This window comes from Argopecten irradians, chromosome 7 (genome assembly GCF_041381155.1).
Source record: "Argopecten irradians isolate NY chromosome 7, Ai_NY, whole genome shotgun sequence".
In the NCBI taxonomy this organism is placed as follows: Eukaryota; Metazoa; Mollusca; class Bivalvia; order Pectinida; family Pectinidae; genus Argopecten; species Argopecten irradians.
The window spans coordinates 27,533,208-27,551,531 of NC_091140.1; the positions used below are offsets into that span (position 1 = coordinate 27,533,208).

At 36.3% G+C, this 18,324-nt stretch overlaps 1 protein-coding gene across 2 annotated transcripts in view; it reads right to left on the reverse strand.

Moving 5' to 3' along the window:
- The window catches only part of LOC138328027 (zinc finger protein GLIS2-like), a 46,434-nt gene that overhangs the window by 11,759 nt on the left and 16,351 nt on the right, over nucleotides 1-18,324 (reverse strand). For both annotated transcript variants that reach the window (XM_069274603.1, XM_069274604.1), the window contains exons 2-4: nucleotides 8,814-8,907; nucleotides 4,217-4,370; nucleotides 884-1,055 (exon numbers count right to left, since the gene is read on the reverse strand). In XM_069274603.1, coding sequence (XP_069130704.1) covers nucleotides 884-1,055; nucleotides 4,217-4,228 — 184 coding nt within the window. In that variant the 5' untranslated portion in view covers nucleotides 4,229-4,370; nucleotides 8,814-8,907. The remainder of the gene's footprint in view (nucleotides 1-883; nucleotides 1,056-4,216; nucleotides 4,371-8,813; nucleotides 8,908-18,324) is intronic.

Sequence of the window (18,324 nt, forward strand, 5' to 3'; positions counted from 1 at the left end):
TACCTATTGTATCAAGGATGTATTCCATATTTGAACTTCAACACTTTAATCACTAAATATGGTTGAAATCAAACCTGATAGTCCAGTAAATTTAGCAAAAATATACTCTAAATCCATAGCTCGTGCAATTTTGAAATGAGATCAGCAAGCCAACTTTGAATGACTTTATACTCCAAAGGGTGAAAACATATTTTCTTTTGTTGTAAAGAAATTCATTAACAAATCATATTCAACAGAATTTTATTCGATCGGTATCAATACCAATATTCTGCGTGAAAAAGCCAACAAAGGCTAATATGGTTTGTAAATAAGCAAGACCCTAGATTGACTGGACTATATCTTTTTTACAGATTTAAGGGCCAAAAAGGACACAACCCATATAAAGTCCTTTTTATAATATGCAAAGTAAGAGACTTCATGTATATAGCAATCCTTATTGTAATTGTTAAACAACTGTTGTTTATATCATCTCACTTAAATCTATACAATAATCTCTAAAATATCATATTCAACCAAGTAAGAGTTCAGGCAGTCTTCTCAAAACAAAATTACAGACTTATGTAAAAACTTAAGTTTTCTCCTTATTTAATTAACATGAAAATTTATGACTTAGTTCAGATTTTGACTGAAGTTTGTTAAGAGAAGTCAGGGCCAGGGCGGCTCAAAAATTGAAAAATAAAGGGGGTGCCAGCAGGACCTTTATGCTAATCTTTCAATTTACAATAGGAATCAGAGAAGCCTACACTGTTTTCATAGTTTTAGTATGTATTTAAGTCAAAGTAAGTAAAATTGAGGCCTCAAAAAGGGGTGCTTAAAGGGATGGGTGCGCATATTGGGTCAAATTCATTACTCCCTAATCCTACCTCTACAAACATGTTCTTACCATTTAAACCTTGTTTCTTAGAGGAATTCCCATTCAGTATACACGGTTCATTTTCGATGTTGAGCAGACTGTGGTCGTTGTTGTCGGAGAGATATTTTGACCCTTTCCTACTGGTTGCATCCTTACCACTGGCTTTTTTGTGGAGACGGCGAGCACAAGTTTTCAAGATAACCTGAAATTGGAGCCAATGTGAGAAGACATGACAGAGAAAGTTAATTGTTATTGCCAAAAAAAAGTCAGTTGTTTTCGATTAATTGTTTTAAAGTGAGGAACCTATTTAAAGTTATATGTGCCGTATATTTTATACTCACAAATCAAGATAAGCTTTGAATATGTTATTCATCACTAAAAGGTACAAACATTTTGAAAATTACAGTATTTTCAATGCATTGGTTTTAATTTTAAACTTTAACTATAAAAATCCAAGATGGCTGTCTAGCAGCCATCTTGTTGACTGATTGGTCCCAAAATGCAACATGTACAACTAGGGTCCTAGGGGAACCTACATATGAAATTTGAGAAAGATCCCTTCAGTACTTTCTGAGAAATAGGGACAACAAGAATTGTTAATGGACGGACGGACCACAGACCACAGATGAAAGGCAATTTGAATAGCCGATCATCTGTTGATGGTGGGCTAAAAAGGTGGAGTTATCGATATAAATCAGGCATATTTACACTGTATAAGGATTCTCTTTTGTAGTTAAGGAGGAGTAATTGGTCAATTGTTGTGTCTTAAGATATTCAGACGGATAACCTGATTCTCTTACCCCAGACAGGGATATCCACATTTTTATGGGTGTGAGATTTTTCTTTCTCACACTAGGGTAAAGACAAGCAACACAAGATCTTTTCGCATGCTCAACAATTGTATGACGTCACGACAATAGTATCATGACGTTGCGGTAATAGTATTATAACGTCACCTCAACAATGAAATGACATCTCAAAGACGACGAAGACGGCGACTCACTGTGGTCACGTCATCCTGGCTTGCGTAAGAGACACGTTTATTAGAGACACAAATTAAAGTGGTGCACGGGGTAAGAGAAAAAGAATCATTCACGCTCTTTGGGGTGAGACAGGAGATCTCAACCCTCGGGATAAGATTCTTAAGCTGTCAAACTCTCGGCACTGCCTCGTGTTTGACAACTTAAGAATCTTACCCCTCGGGTTGAGATTCTCCTGTCTCACCCCAAAGGAGGTGAAAGATTCTAATAATCCAGTATAATCCCCTCCCAAAATGGCCCTGCAGGCAGGGCGTTAGAATTGTACTTGCTGCCCCAGGCTTTAAATTTGGGAAAATATGCGACAAAACCAAGATTTGGGAAAAAATTGTAAAATATGAAATAAAGCATAACAAAAAAGATTTTCTATTTTCAGTTGTAGTTTATATTCTTTTCTGAAGCCTATTCACTTAACCTACTAAGTTCATACAATATTTTTGGATAGTTTTTAAGAAACTTTGCAATGGGGAACAGGGCAGATTTTTCGGCCCCAAATAACGCTGAAAAAAAGCCCTGTGCCCCTATTGCACGATCGTACATGGCAACTAAATTTAGGATCTTAACTTTTCTCTTCTTCCTAAACTGATTTTATTATTCCTAGCATCTCCCTTAACAGCGCCTCACTTTTTGCCTTCTGCTGAGCGAGCGTCCTTGTGAGGTAGGCTCTGGGTTCTGCCCCCTAGATGTCTATGAAAGTGGTAGTTTCTGCTCCTGATTAGCGCTCAGCATACAGGGAGTAGAACGACTGGTTCGCTCGTTGTCAGTATAATGTGACCAGATGGGGTGTGTTGCTTGGTGTCTTCAGCAGCATGCCTCAGTGATATAGCACAATAACAAGAGCCCCAAGGGCCTTAACGGCCATCTGACTACCTTGGCAATAATCATATAGGAAATTAATTAGATATAGTGTCATGGTAGCCATCTTCGATTTCGGATCAACCCAAAAAATAACAACACTTTGTCCGGACCTTATCAGGATCATTTCATGCAAGTTTCAGCCAAATCGCACCGGTAGAACTTGAGAAGAAGGTCAAAATGTGTTTTCAAAATGGCAACTGTGGCGGCCATCTTTGATTTTGGATTGACCCGAAAAATAACAACACTTTGTCGGGACCATGTCAGGATCATTTCATGCAAGTTTCAGCGAAATCGCACCGGTAGAACTTAAAAAGAAGTTTAAAATGTGTTTTCAATGTGGCGGCCATCTTGGATTTCGGATCGACCCGAAAAATAAGAACACTTTGTCGGGACCATGTCAGGATCATTTCAGGCAAGTTTCAGTCAAATCACATCGGTAGAACTTGAGAGAAGAAGTTCAAATGTGTTTTCAAGATGGCAGCTTTGGCAGCCAACTTAGATTTTGGATCGACCATGTCCCATTTGTCGGGGCCATGTCAGGATCATTTCAGGTAAGTTTCAGCCAAATCGCACCAGTAGAACTTGGGAAGAAGTTCAAAATGTGTTTTCATGATGGCGGCTGTGGCGGCCATCTTGGATTTCGGATAGAACTTGAGAAGAAGTTCAAAATGTGAAAATTTAACGCACGGCGCACAGCGCATGACGACGGACGAAACATGACGACTATAGGTCATCCTGACCCTTCGGGTCAGATGACCTAAAAAGGGCAAGAGTTAAGAGAAGACAAAACACAAACATACCACAGTCTCCCAAGACATGTACCTTGCACTTCATACACACTACATACCACATACATGGGAGGCATTCCTTACATGACCCTACCTATTAATAGGACATTAATTAATCAAACAAACAAACTCTCCACAAAAATTACTGGTAGAACTATAATACTAGATTGTTCCCTTTTATTTGAATCATTGACCATTATCATGCTACATAGCATGCATTACCCCATAATGCATAAAGTGGCAACAATGTTACACAGAAACACAGATTTCACATTTCAGATTACTCAGACATTATCTAAGAAATTACAGTATATATCCATTTCTCTATTTTGTCAGCTGAGGTTAAATGCTATTGTACAAGAAATCTGTGAAAAGAAATTATTCAAATCAAATGTTGTCTTAAAAGCAAAATCTCACAATTTCAACCAGTAGAGCAGGTCATATGTTCTCATCAGCAATGAATCCATACGAGTTTGATCAAGTTTAGCTTTAACACTGTAAATGACTTTCATTTAATATCTATTACCTCTTAAACACAATAAATCATTACCCATCTACATGTGATCAATCTTATTTCTTACATTGTTGTAGATGAAAATATTTTTTTTTGGTAGCGTGTTTAATTAAACAATGATTTTGTTTGAATGATGAGGAGACAAATCAGTTTAGAAAGATCTTACCTCTGATTTCATTCTTCAGCTGCTTGCTGTGGAGTTTAGCAGTAACCAGGGTGATATGGTGGCACTGTGGTCACTAATCGACACGAGAATCATCCTGTCTTACTGCACACTTTTATATGTAATGTGTGATGACGGGTCTGCCAATCAGCTTCATCTGTGGAAATTCAGATACTGTGAAAAATAATGCTTTAAACATTCGCAGTTATAACTAAAGGATTCATAGTATGCATTGTCAATTAACTGGCGATAACAAATATCTTGTAATTCATAAGTATATTATCAGTATCCATTTATTCTATCACTCTAGAACGCCATTAACAGTTTGCTTTATAGATTTATAACAGCCAGGTACAATAAAGGACACACCAGGTTTAGGGGGATAATTAAAGCCGGAGTACCCAGAGAAACAACACCAACCTGCAGTCAGTATTGCACCCGGCAACTGCACCACATGGGATTCAAACTCATGACTCAGAGACAAACAGCTTTTGGTAATATCTCACTAAGTGAAAGTCTAATTAGATTTGATGTTGTATCCAAACCAAAATAATCCAAGGGAAAAAATGTATCAACAGAAATAATGCTCGATGAATGAGAAGTCATGGTGGCCATCTCAAATATCTGACCAAGAAATCTAAAAAGTTTGTTTATGACCTTATCCTTCAAAATGAGTAATAGAATAAGTTTACATCAAGTTCCATAGTTTGTACAGGTTTTAACCAATATGGAGCCTCAGCTATGATCTTGAAATTTTGACAGAGAAAGAAAATGTTCTGGCATACGTTTACCCCACACAGTCTTCTGAGAATATTTCAATACCTATAATATAGTCCTGTATTATACTGTAATTTAAACTGTGTATGCATTGCTACCCTATAGCCATCTTAAATAACACTGAAATTTTTTTAACTGTTTTGGTTTAATGTCCGCTCTATGGATTTTTTCCTGAACCCAATAAATCGCCTTGAAGGTTGATGTGTATTCAGAGAATAATGTAACTTTTCTATACACTAAACATATCTTAAACACTACATCCTTTGGGCCTTTATAGCTAGCTCTTGTGTAGAAGCAGGCTCAGAATTTTTATCTATTTTTGATCATCAAAACACTTTTGTGTTTATCCATGTTTCATACATTGATTTTAACAATTAAAGTAAGAAAACACTACCTTACGAATGCCTGTTAAATATCATCAGATGGAATCAGTATATTGTAGATCCCACTAACCTAGGGCCAGTGGTTTAACCATCCCAAGCCATGCATGTAGGACTAGGTATGTTTATCACATAACTGACCCGTTCAGCCATGACATACGGTCATGTCAGAAATATAAGTAAGACTCTCATGTAATAACACTATTGTGACATCACGATAATAATGACATCATAATCAAAATATGACGTCATACGATTGTCTCGGTAGCCAAAAAAAAGTCTGATTTTGCCACTCTTCTATATTAGTTATGTGATAAACAAGAGATCCCAGAGGGATCTTGGCGCCCACCAAAGAATGATCTATATCTGACAAAGGAAAGATGGATCTTTTCTTTACTTTTTAAACTTTTTCAAACATACTACATATAAAATTTGAGACAGATCGCTCCAGTACCTTTTGAGAAATAGCGGTAACAAACTTCAACTATCAAAATCCAAGATGACTCCTTGGCGGCCATCTTGTTGATCAATCGGTCCCAAATCACAATATGCACAACTAGGGCCCCAGGGGAACCTACATGTGAAATTTGAGAAAGATCCATTCAATACTTTCTGAGAAATAGCGATAACAAACTTTGAATATAAAAATCCAAGATGGCTGCCTGGCAGCAATTTTGTTGACCGATCGGTCCCGAATCACAATATGCACAACTAGGGCCCTAGGGGAACCTACATATGAATTTTGAGACAGATCCCTTCAGTACTTTCTGAGAAATAGCGATAACAAACTTTGAATAACAAAATCCAAGATGGCTGCCTGGCGGTCCCAAAATGCAATATGCACAACTAGGTCCCTAGGGGAACCTACATATGAAATTTGAGACAGATCCCTTCAGTACTATCTGAGAAATAGCGATAACAAACTTTAACTATCGAAATCCAAGATGGCGGTCGTTTGAACAAAATCCCTTCAGTAGTTCTCAAGAAATATCGATAACAAACTTCAACTGCCAAAATCAAAGATGGCTGCCTGGCAGCCATCTTGTTTTTCCAATCAGCCTCAAAATCTGTATGGCATAACTAGGGACCAAGGGTAACCTCCATGTGAAGTTTGAACAAAATCCCTTTAGTAGTTCTCAAGAAATATCGATAACAAACTTCAACTGCCAAAATCAAAGATGGCTGCCTGGCGCCAGATTGTTTTTCCGATCAGCCTCAAAATCTGTATGGCACAAATATGGACCAAGGGGACCCTCCATGTGAAGTTTGAACAAAATCCCTGCAGCAGTTTTTAAGAAATAGTGATAACAAGCATTGTTTACGGACGAACGACGGACGACAGACCACGGACGCAGGGCGATTTGAATAGCCCACCATCTGATGATGGTGGGCTAATAAAATCTTGCACTTGTGGCTACGTAATATAAAATTTATCAAACTCGTTAAAGAAATTCATATTTATACACAGTCACTCATATAAGATTCTTTATATACCGTATTTGACCCAATAAGCACCCAGGGTGTATACAAATTGAAAAGAATGAACAGGTGCTAGTAGGACGAAATTGTATTGGAAATCTATACATTTTTGTGTAGTTTTGGTCTTTCTTTATGCCTGGGCAATTGAAATCGAGGCCTCGAAAACGGGGAGGGGCGCTTAAAGGGACATGGGCGCTTATTAGGTCGAATACGGTATATGTATCATGTGTGAAGATGAATTACATATCTAATGACATAGCTAGCATCACATCTATTACCAAACATAGAAATGACCACTCTAATGACCATTTCTGTGTTAGGTCCACCTTAATAAGACCTTACTTTATCAGGTTACCTAATGACAATTCCAACACATTGTGACCTGTGTAAAAAGGTCACTTGGCTAAAAAGATCATTTTTTTCTCCCATACTTCACAGGGATATTGCGTGGTTGCTAGGGAAAAGATAACTCTGTCTTACACAGGGGGTATAAGACAGCTCACACGCGCTAGACAATATAGTAACGTCATCAATACAATTATATGCTGCGTAACTGCAGTGTGCATTGTAGATGACTTCATCAATTTGACGCATAATGACGTTCCTGTGATGAAAAAGCTGGAACCAAGTGGCATTCCATCATTTTTTCTACTAAGTATGGGAGAGAAAGAATCAAACAAAGGTCTGTGAAGTGGACAAGGATATCTCAACCCTTGTGAAAAATTTTGGCTGTCAACCCTCGGCAAGCCTCAGGTTGACCGGCCAAAATCTTTCTCTCGGGTTGAGATATCCCTGTCCACTTCACAGACCCATGTAAGATTCTATTAATCTTTATTCCTTGGGTGGCCTTAATAGAGACAAGTTTGACTGGTACCCATACATAACATACAATTCTATACCCCCAGTGGTTCTTTATAACAATTTTACTGTAAAATACATAAAATACACAGATTCTTTAACTACATTTTCTGGGTATATTCTGTCAGAATTAACTTCATTCACTGCAACATTATAAAGAAAATCTACATTGATATCCATGGTTTTTGGTACATATTTTTTTTTTATCATCAAAAAAACCTCAAATTATATATGGCTGTCTACTCTGACTATAATTGTATGTAAAACAGTTACAGTAAAACTAACAAGAGGCCTAGGGGCCTGTATCGCTCACCTGGTTATTGTAATGCCAAGTAATGTTCTGATTACAGGATCATTGTTTCTTTTCTGAAGGCATTTAAGGTTAAATCTTTTATTTCCCTATTGGGACCAATTCTTTCTGCTTCAGGGGGTCAGAGCCAAAATTTATACACTCTATGATCCCCTTCACCAAAGGATGTTTCTGGCCAAATTCGGTTACATTCCATGCACAACTCTATGACTAGTAGCGATTTAAAGAATTTACCTCTATATTCCTTATTGAGCCCTGCTCCTCCTGCCCCCAGAGGGTTAGAACCAAAATTTATACAAATTCTGTTCTCTTTCCTCCAAGGATTTTTCTGGATAAATTTGGTAACATTCCATGCAGAATTCTATGACTAGTAGTGATTTAAAGGGATTACCTCTACTTCCCCTATTTGGCCCCGCCCCCGGGGGTTAGAGCCAAAATTTATACAAACTCTATTACCCTTCCCCCAAGAATTTTTCTGGCAAAATTTGGTTACATTCCATGCAGAACTCTATGACTAGTAGCGATTTAAAGGAAATGTTGAAAGACGGACGGATAGCCAGATGAGCTAAAAAAACAAACTATATTTGGCTGTCTACCCTGACTAACATTGTATGTAAAACAGTTATTGTAAAACTAAAACTTTATCAAAGTCCATTTCATTAAAAATAATTAAAGTATTTTTGGCTCTCTACTCTGACTACAATCGTATGTAAAACAGTTACTGTAAAACTAAAAATTCATCAAATTCCATTTCATTAAAAAAAAGAAGTATTTTTGACACAGGTGTATGTCCTACCTTTACCACCAGCACATTATACCTCCAGCATATTTGTAATCCTGTTGTGGGTAGGTAGACCTACAGGTGATCCACACTTCCTTACCATACAGCCCTGTAACAAACACAACACTCACAATGATATAAGCAAGATTTAATTTACTTCATAATGAAAAGCAATTTGATATACTTATTGTCCTGTGTGAAATTTGCTTGTGTGATTGATTGGGAAATCTAACTGAATTTAACTATGGTCGCATGGATACCACCAGTACCGCTGTTGGTTTCTGTCTTTTATCTAGGGTACTATAAAATTCAACAAAGCTTTCAAGCTATCATTTTTAGTTTCACCAATTGTACATTAGATAACTTTAGAACCATCTAAACAGTAAAAGAATTGAATATGTTTTTCAAGAAGGTGACTTTGGCATCAAGGTAGGATTTTGGATTTAGACAAGGCAATCATTTATTGGGAGGAGGATAGACATCGCGAAAGTTGAAAAAATGACCGGCAAGGACTGGGAGTAAGCCGGACTGAACAAATTTTTGCCGTACCGAACATTAATGTGAATTTTTTCAGTAAAGATAACTCCTGCTATTAGTATTCAGGCAGCTGTTTTCATGATTATCGTAAGCAGTTTACATTTTTGGCAGGCTCAGCACCTGCATCATACTTCAGACACCATTTCTTCTGACTTTGGTACTCAATAATTGCCGGACAGTCGGTCTGGACCAGATTTTAAAATCGGCGGTTCGAGTCAAATTTTGCAGGACATGTCCGTCGCACCAGCAAATATTGCGATGTCTGGGAGGATGGGTATATGGCAATAACAACACTTCTTGGACTATCCTCAATCGCACTAGTGGAACTGGAGAGGAAGCTTAAAATGTGTTTTTAAGATGGAGGCTGTAGTAGCCATCTTTGATTTTTGACTAAACAAAAAATAACAATACTTATCGGGATTATTCCACACAAATTTAATTTAAGCTCAATCCAGTCTTTGGAACTTTTATTAAAACATGAAAAGTTTACGGACAGTGTATGGCAGACCTATTCCTCATAAAAACATAACTTTATTAGATAGATTTCACCAGAATAATTAAAACAGAAATAAAAACAATTAAAAAGCGAAATTAATCAAAATGATTTCCATAAATGAAATGGAATTTCATCAACATTTTATCTTTATTTTTTGGTTCCACATTTTGACAGCCCAGTTATTATGTATCTATTACTACATTCCAAATTGAATCACAGACAATAAAGTGGCACTACTATATATAAACCCCAAATGTGGTATTTTGGGGATTTTTTTAATCATCTAGCTGATACCTCTTGTTCATGTACAGGTTACTAAAGCATTATCTATAATATTTGCAAGCTGTAAGTCCCACTGCCAAGGTTGAATGAAGGTACTTTGTAACGGTACAAAGATTTTTGCTATGGTCTCATTGTATGCATCCTAAATACAATGGTTGTACCAGAATTTATACAATTAAAGCTATATCAATGTAAGTACATGTGTACACTTTAAAGCATAACTGCAAATACTTCATGGCAGCTGTCAAACACCAATGGGAAATTAACTGAGATATTTAAATACAAGTTGTCTATATAGCTATCTGCATGACCAATACACATCCATAGCTCAAGGGGCAAACAAAGAAACACATTAATATGCAAAATTGATTCCAGTCCTCACGCTACTCTTTCCACGTTAAAAAAAAATCATCGTGCAAGTACTTTACATTTAATTATGAGAGATGTTTTGTGTAGTCAAACACCTTGTGATGTTATCAAGTTTTAGCTCGGAGTAAATAACACAATTATATGAATAAAGTAGAAAATGTTTTTATAGCAAAATCAAGATTAAGCGTTTGAGTATTATAAATATAGTACGTAAAATGTAATGTTTGTTCCATTCGGGTATAAATTGAGTATTTGACGAGTCTTGACAGGATTTTAGCAGACAAAAGATGCATGTAATTTATTTTCCTTCTCCGTATTTGTCGACATTTTATATTCATTCTTTCACATACAAAACTACCAGGTACGGTATTATAAAAAATGTGCCTGAGATTGCACCTGTGTATGCTCAACGGCTAATCTTACCTGTCAGTTACGACAGCACAATCCCAAGGTAACTCTGCACAGTTGATTATCTTTCAGGTGAAAACTACTTGATTTTAAATCAAGTACAGACTATTAGAAATTTTGAATATTCTGAATATTGCATTCATGCATTTGAATGTTTCGTTAATACAGTTTGTAAACTCCCGTTTAGAATTTAAAATCACTGTATATCATAATGTTCCGCATGACACAATGTAGTGTTGAAGAAAGGAAATGTGAATTTATATACTAGAAGTTTGAATATTTCTAAGTATTGAAAATTTTAAAATTTAATATCAAGCAAGTTTTCATGAATTAAGATCATTCAAAATGCAATCATAAATCTAAAACTGGTCCAATATACATTTTAAATCTAATTAGAATCTTATTTCTCCCATACTTCACAGGGATATCCCGTGGTTGCTAGGGAAAAGATATCTCTATCTTACACAGGGGGGTTTAAGACAGCCCACACGCGCTAGACAATAACGTGATGTCATCAATATATGCAGCGCACATTGTAGATGACGTCATCAATTTTGACGCATAACGACGTTTCTGCGATAATGGCGCGATGAAAAAGCTGGAAACCAAGTGGAATTTCATCATATTTCTGCTATGTATATATATGTATGGGAGAAAAAGAATCTTCACAGACCCATGTAAGATTCTATTATTCCTTTTTATGTCGGTAAGACAATGTACATATATGGATTGTTATGTAATGGTCTCTGATAATTAACAAGTTTTTGAAAGTTCCTTTTAGTCCCTCACAGGAATTTACTCATTAATTTAGAATTTGATTTTTAAAATATGTCTACCCTCATCTGAACTGGTTTCAATCATCATATCATGATTAACTTTAAATGGATTTGACCAGCATCAAACCTTTTCCAGTTCCTACTTGTCATTATCCCCCATAACAGAGATACAAATACCATTTATATTACAGTAGCAAAGACTTTCACAACACACATTGAATTCTAATGTCTTCATCTCGAACGGAGAAAAATTATCAGCTAGTATATGTACAAGTGTTAGACAAATAGTTTTAAATGTGAATGAAAAAAAATATATGACTGTCCTTTTAAAGAGGAAATCAATTAATTTTCATGTCAAAGTGTTTAAAGTAAACTATTCTTGACCTTCAACAAAAAGGTCAAGATTTATTTGACAAGTACTTTCCTCTGTACTGTGCATTACCTACAGTGATTCAGATAGACTCGTAGGCACACAGTACCACATGTTATATCTTCAATTATAGTGGAAAAATTGTGCACTAGATTTCCCTGGTATGTTGATTCTTTTATGGCTATATACTTAATGGCACAAACAATTATCAAACAATTTAATAAGAACAAGACAAATTTAAACAAGGAAATGTGTATGAGTATTTTTAAGCCCTTTCATTCCAAGAGGATAAATCTATCGATTGCCAAAATTTTCAATTTCAGTATTGAAGTTCTGTTTTATCCTTGTGACCTTGAATAGGTTTGGCCAAGATTATTTATATTCAAACTAAAGTAAAATACTACATTTAAGCATTACTTATATCCTATTAAAAACTGTACAAATACATAATTGAATTTAAGAAATTTTCAAATCTATACAGTAGTATTTGTAGTATGTGTTATATCTAAGATATATCACAATTATGATTTGTCAATTTTTTCACTTGAAAGTTGAAATGAAATATTTGAATTCTGTTTTAAAAACTTTTGAATAGAATATACTACCTGGAGTATTTATCACTAAACCATACAATATATAGTACATTTAATCCATATTGTTAGTTTCTTTGGTAGAGCCAGATTTTCTATTGAACAATGTACTTTTATAGTTCAGGTCAAAATAATATTTTCTGTTATCATTATCTTTGTGTCCACCTGTCATGTATAAAGGGCAAAATGTGGTAACATGACAGAAATGTCCACAGCCGAGACACTAAGACATTACAGCTAGGTTACTATAAGTCCTATGTGACTTCATAATTCTATTGTCTGAATGATAAAACAATGCTTCGTTAGTGGGCCTGGGCACAGGTTGATTAGCAGTGTACCTATACCCTTTTACATTAAGTAAGGAAACACCAAATTCTTGTAGCCTTATTATAGGTTAAATAAAAGAAAGATCGATGGTTAACAGATACCTACTAAAGGGCGGTCAACCAGTTAATATAGACCGGTTACAGAACATTAAACCGAAAAGTTTGGTCAGCATATAATTAAAACCCTCAATATTACTCACATTATCATTCAAAAAATATATGACAGGTTACATACTTAAGTTATAACAGTACCCTAATTTAATTTTTGATAAATAGTTATTTTATTCTGTTTTAACATGAGATATATTTTAATATGGAATGACAACCTAGCCATTACCATATAGGTAACAATAGTACACGGATAAGATATATATAGGATCATGAAACTAGGTCTTGGACTGTTCAATCAACTGTTTTTGTTACAAAGCATTTTAATTGTATCCTATAAAGTATTAAAATTCTTTGACAGTTTCGTTGCGTCGCCATATCCAGATACTGGAACATAGCCATACCTCCCGCAGGCTTGGTACAAGTCCCCTGCGAATTTATCCTCGGGACAGCTGATCAAATAATTAATGAGGTTTTATTAATCTGATTAGTGTACCTTAAATAATTCTTCTCATTGCAGTAAAATTGTTACCCGACATTAATTGTTATCATTTAAGCGGAGTTGTGTCTAAACATTTTCTTGTTTTGAAATCTAGCAATTATGCACCAAACTGGGCCCTAGGGGAACCTACAATGAAAATTTGAGAAAGAATTTAACTATCTAAATCTTTATTTTTATGCAAATGCCCACGTTTATCCCTTAACTTTTCAGGGTATAGCGGTAACAAACTACTAGATGCCGCCCAGATCTTGTTGGCCGAATGGTCCCAAAATGAAATAACAACTAAAGTCCCTAGGGGAACCTACCTGCAGCAATCTGAAAAGTCTATCATTAAAAAATCGGCCATCTGACCGATTTTGGCAAAAGCAATATCAAATAGGGACCCTAGGGGTAACCTACATGTGTTACAAACTTTCTGAAAAATGTAACAAACTTTAAACTATCAAAATTGGCCCCCCAGCTTTGAAGATACAAAAAGGGGAGCCTACAGAGAAATTTGACAAAGATCCCTTCACAATGGCAAACAAATGGTAACAAACTTAAACTATCAAAATCCAAGATGGCCGCCAGTCGGCCATCTTGTTGACAGATTGGTCCCAAAATGCAATATGCACAACTAGGGCCCTAGGGGAACCTACATGTGAAATTTGAGAAAGATCCCTTCACAACTTTCTGAGAAATAGCGGTAACAAACTTTAACTATCAAAATCCAAGATGGCCGCCAGTCGGCCATCTTGTTGGTCCCAAAATGCAATATGCACAACTAGGGCCCTAGGGGAACCTACATGTGAAAGTTGAGAAAGATTCCTTCACAACTTTCTGAAAAATAGCGGTAACAAACTTTAACTATCAAAATCCAAGATGGCCGCCAGTCGGCCATCTTGTTGACCGATTGGTCCCAAAATGCAATATGCACAACTAGGACCCTAGGGGAACGTACATGTGAAATTTGAGAAAGATCCCTTCTGAACTTTCTGAGAAATAGCGGTAACAAACATTAAACTATCAAAATCCAAGATGATATTGGTCCCAAAATGCAATATGCTCAACTTCTACATGTGAAATGTTGAGAAAGATCCCTTCACAACTTTCTGAGAAATAGCATAGGTAAACAAGAATTGTCACTGTAAAGGTTGGTGGTAACATTATATCAGTACATAAACATTACACTGTAAAGGTTGGTGGTAACATTATATCAGTACATAAACATTACACCCCCCATTACCCTTCAGATGAATGAGGTAAGCTTCAGCCAATATATCAATAAAATTCACATAAATTAGTGTAGTTTCCTAATATGGTAATACATAGATAATGAAATATCGACTTCTCTAAGGACATCATTAATCTGTTCTTAAGACTTTAAAAATCAATTTAATTTTACAGCTGAGATGTGAACTATCTATATGGAGCCTTTTATCTATAGAATATGGTATTTAACATAAATAGATCAGCAATGAGAACTGATACTGGACTACTTTATCAGAGAAACAAAACCTGCTCTATTGAAATTATAATACCTGTATTCAAATCACCTGAAAGATTTGCTAATTGGCCAATGACTTTGCAAAAAAAAAAAAAAAAAAAAAAATCCTCTACACAAAGTCATATAGCTAATGAAAATACGCCTACAAGAGCTAAATGTGACAAAATAAAAAGTTTCAAATGCACTAATACAGTATTACCAAATTTGACCCAATACCCATTACATTTAAAAAAAAAAGAAAATAAGACACCCATAAATCAATGGCAAAAAAACCTACACTGTTTTTATATTTTCTGTTTGCATTTAATTTGAGGTAAGTGAAATTTAGGACTCAAAAAGGGGGAGGATACCAATAGGGATACTTATTGAGGCAAATATGGTATATCATTAAGGAAACTAAATAATATCTTATCAATCAATGACCTTGTAATATAACTTTATAATTGTCCCTTTAACTCCTTCTGAAGAGATTAACAAGCCTTAGATACTAATACATCCGGCATCACACATATGTGACCCGATGTTACCTTTGATAAAAAGTTTCCTTTAATTAATTTTCCCTGTAATTTAAATCACTATCTTTATAATTGTACATGTTATATTAAGGTTAGACTTGTTATTTTATACCCCTTATGTGACTTTGTTCTGGTAATTAGCATTATGTATCTGAATGATTGAAGAAAAAATAGATTTCTAAATAATTAATATCTATAGTCAGACTAAATGCTAGTTTTACCATACAAACAGCTTAAGTAGAGTTGGTTCAGGTTGGTGAATTGAAAAGGACTTCCTTGTAAAAGCTAATGTAAGAATAGCCTCCCATGTATGCACGATGTGTTACATTTATGATTGAACCTCAGTATGTTTTGGAAGGCTGCAATATATATTCATATTGTGTCTCCTTGTGATAGTAGAACTTGCCCTTTTTAGTGCTATCTCTCCATAGATAACGAACAACACACCCCACCTGGTCTTATTATAATGACAACAGGCAAACCAGTCATCCAACTGCCATTATGCTGATGAGCACTTAAGCAGAAAGCCTAAAACTAAAACTGCTGCTGGTCTCTGCCAGGGGACATTACCAAAAGCTTTCCTCACACAGAGGCAAGCATTTAATTCAACAGCAAAACCTGCAGTGGTATCAATGGAAAACGAAGGAAGAAGAGAGCCGGTTAGAAAAGATAAGAGCTAAGATGATAGATCCCAAATTTTAGTCACCTTTTACAATCATACATTGGGGACAAACAGTACAATTTTAATGCCCTTCCTGTAAATACTAAATGCAGCAAACTAAAGGGGTCTGAGTGTTGCTTTTTAACTACAGAGAGAGTACCAGAATTGTTAACGGATAGACAGAAGGATAACGGACCACGGATGGAAGGATAGACAGAAGAATAATGGAACCACGGATGGAAGGATAGACAGAAGGATAATGGACCACGGATGGAAGGATAGACAGAGGGATAATGGACCACGGATGGAAGGATAGACAGAGGGATAATGGACCATGGATGGAAAGATAGACAGAAGGATAACGGACCACGGATGGAAGGATAGACAGAAGGGATAACGGACCACGGATGGAAGGATAGACAGAGGGATAATGGACCACGGATGGAAGGATAGACAGAAGGATAACGGACCACGGATGGAAGGATAGACAGAGGGATAATGGACCACGGATGGAAGGATAGACAGAGGGATAATGGACCATGGATGGAAGGATAGACAGAAGGATAACGGACCACGGATGGCAGGATAGACAGAAGGATAATGGACCACGGATGGAAGGATAGACAGAGGGATAATGGACCATGGATGGAAGGATAGACAGAAGGATAACGGACCACGGATGGAAGGATAGACAGAAGGATAATGGACCATGGATGGAAGGATAGACAGAAGGATAACGGACCACGAATGGAAGGATAGACAGAAGGATAATGGACCACGGATGGAAGGATAGACAGAAGAATAATGGACCATGGATGGAAGGATAGACAGAAGGATTACGGACCACGGATGGAAGGATAGACAGAAGGATAATGGACCATGGATGGAAGGATAGACAGAAGGATAATGGACCATGGATGGAAGGATAGACAGAAGGATAACGGACCACGGATGGAAGGATAGACAGAAGGATAATGGACCATGGATGGAAGGATAGACAGAAGGATAATGGACCACGGATGGAAGGATAGACAGAAGGATAACGGACCACGGATGGAAGGATAGACAGAAGGATAATGGACCACGGATGGAAGGATAGACAGAAGGATAACGGACCACGGATTGAAGGATAGACAGAAGGATAATGGACCACGGATGGAAGGATAGACAGAAGGATAATGGACCACGGATGGAAGGATAGACAGAGGGATAATGGACCACGGATGGAAGGATAGACAGAAGGATAATGGACCACGGATGGAAGGATAGACAGAAGGATAATGGACCACGGATGAAAGGATAGACAGAGGGATAATCAACATCTCATGATGACGGCCTAAAATTATGCAGTACTATCAAAAACAGTATTGCAAGGTTTATTATGGAATTTACTCCATTAAAAAGATGGTTGCTCTTTATTGTGAGCATTCACTTTTGCTATATTAGTGAACGAGTTAATTTTTCCGAAATAAACAACCCACACACGCACACATGCAAAGAAAATGGAAATAACGACAAGTGAAATACTCTGTATAGAATATTACTGTTAGAAATTGACAAACACATGATCTTTAATTCCTCTCCAAGCAAATCACTATCAAAGAGGTGAATGCACATTTTCTTCTCGCAATATTAAACTACCAGATATTAGTATTGTTCTGATTAATCAATTTTGCCGATGTCTAGTCGTTTTGGCCTAAAAATTAATTAATCAATCTTCGTTTATCTTGATGGATCACAATTTGACTAACTAACATTTACATACAAACAATTTGGTAAATTCATGACATCTAGCAAGATGTTCGATCTCATCAAAAGCTTCATATGTAGATACTGAAAGCTTATGTCCGAACGCTTTGTGAAACAAGGGCACTGATTGGCTGAATAGCTCAATGTGATGACCAATCAGAATAGTCATTTAAATTTGTATGCTGCATGGACATGGATACAAAATGTCTGAGTAGTGAGTCACAAGGGGCATTTCTTACCAAAGAAGCTAGCGTAACATTGGCTGATCCAGCTTTTTATTGTGGAAACAATTTAAATGAAATGTAGCACTTAGACAATAATACATCTTCATTTTCAAATGACATAAGGATT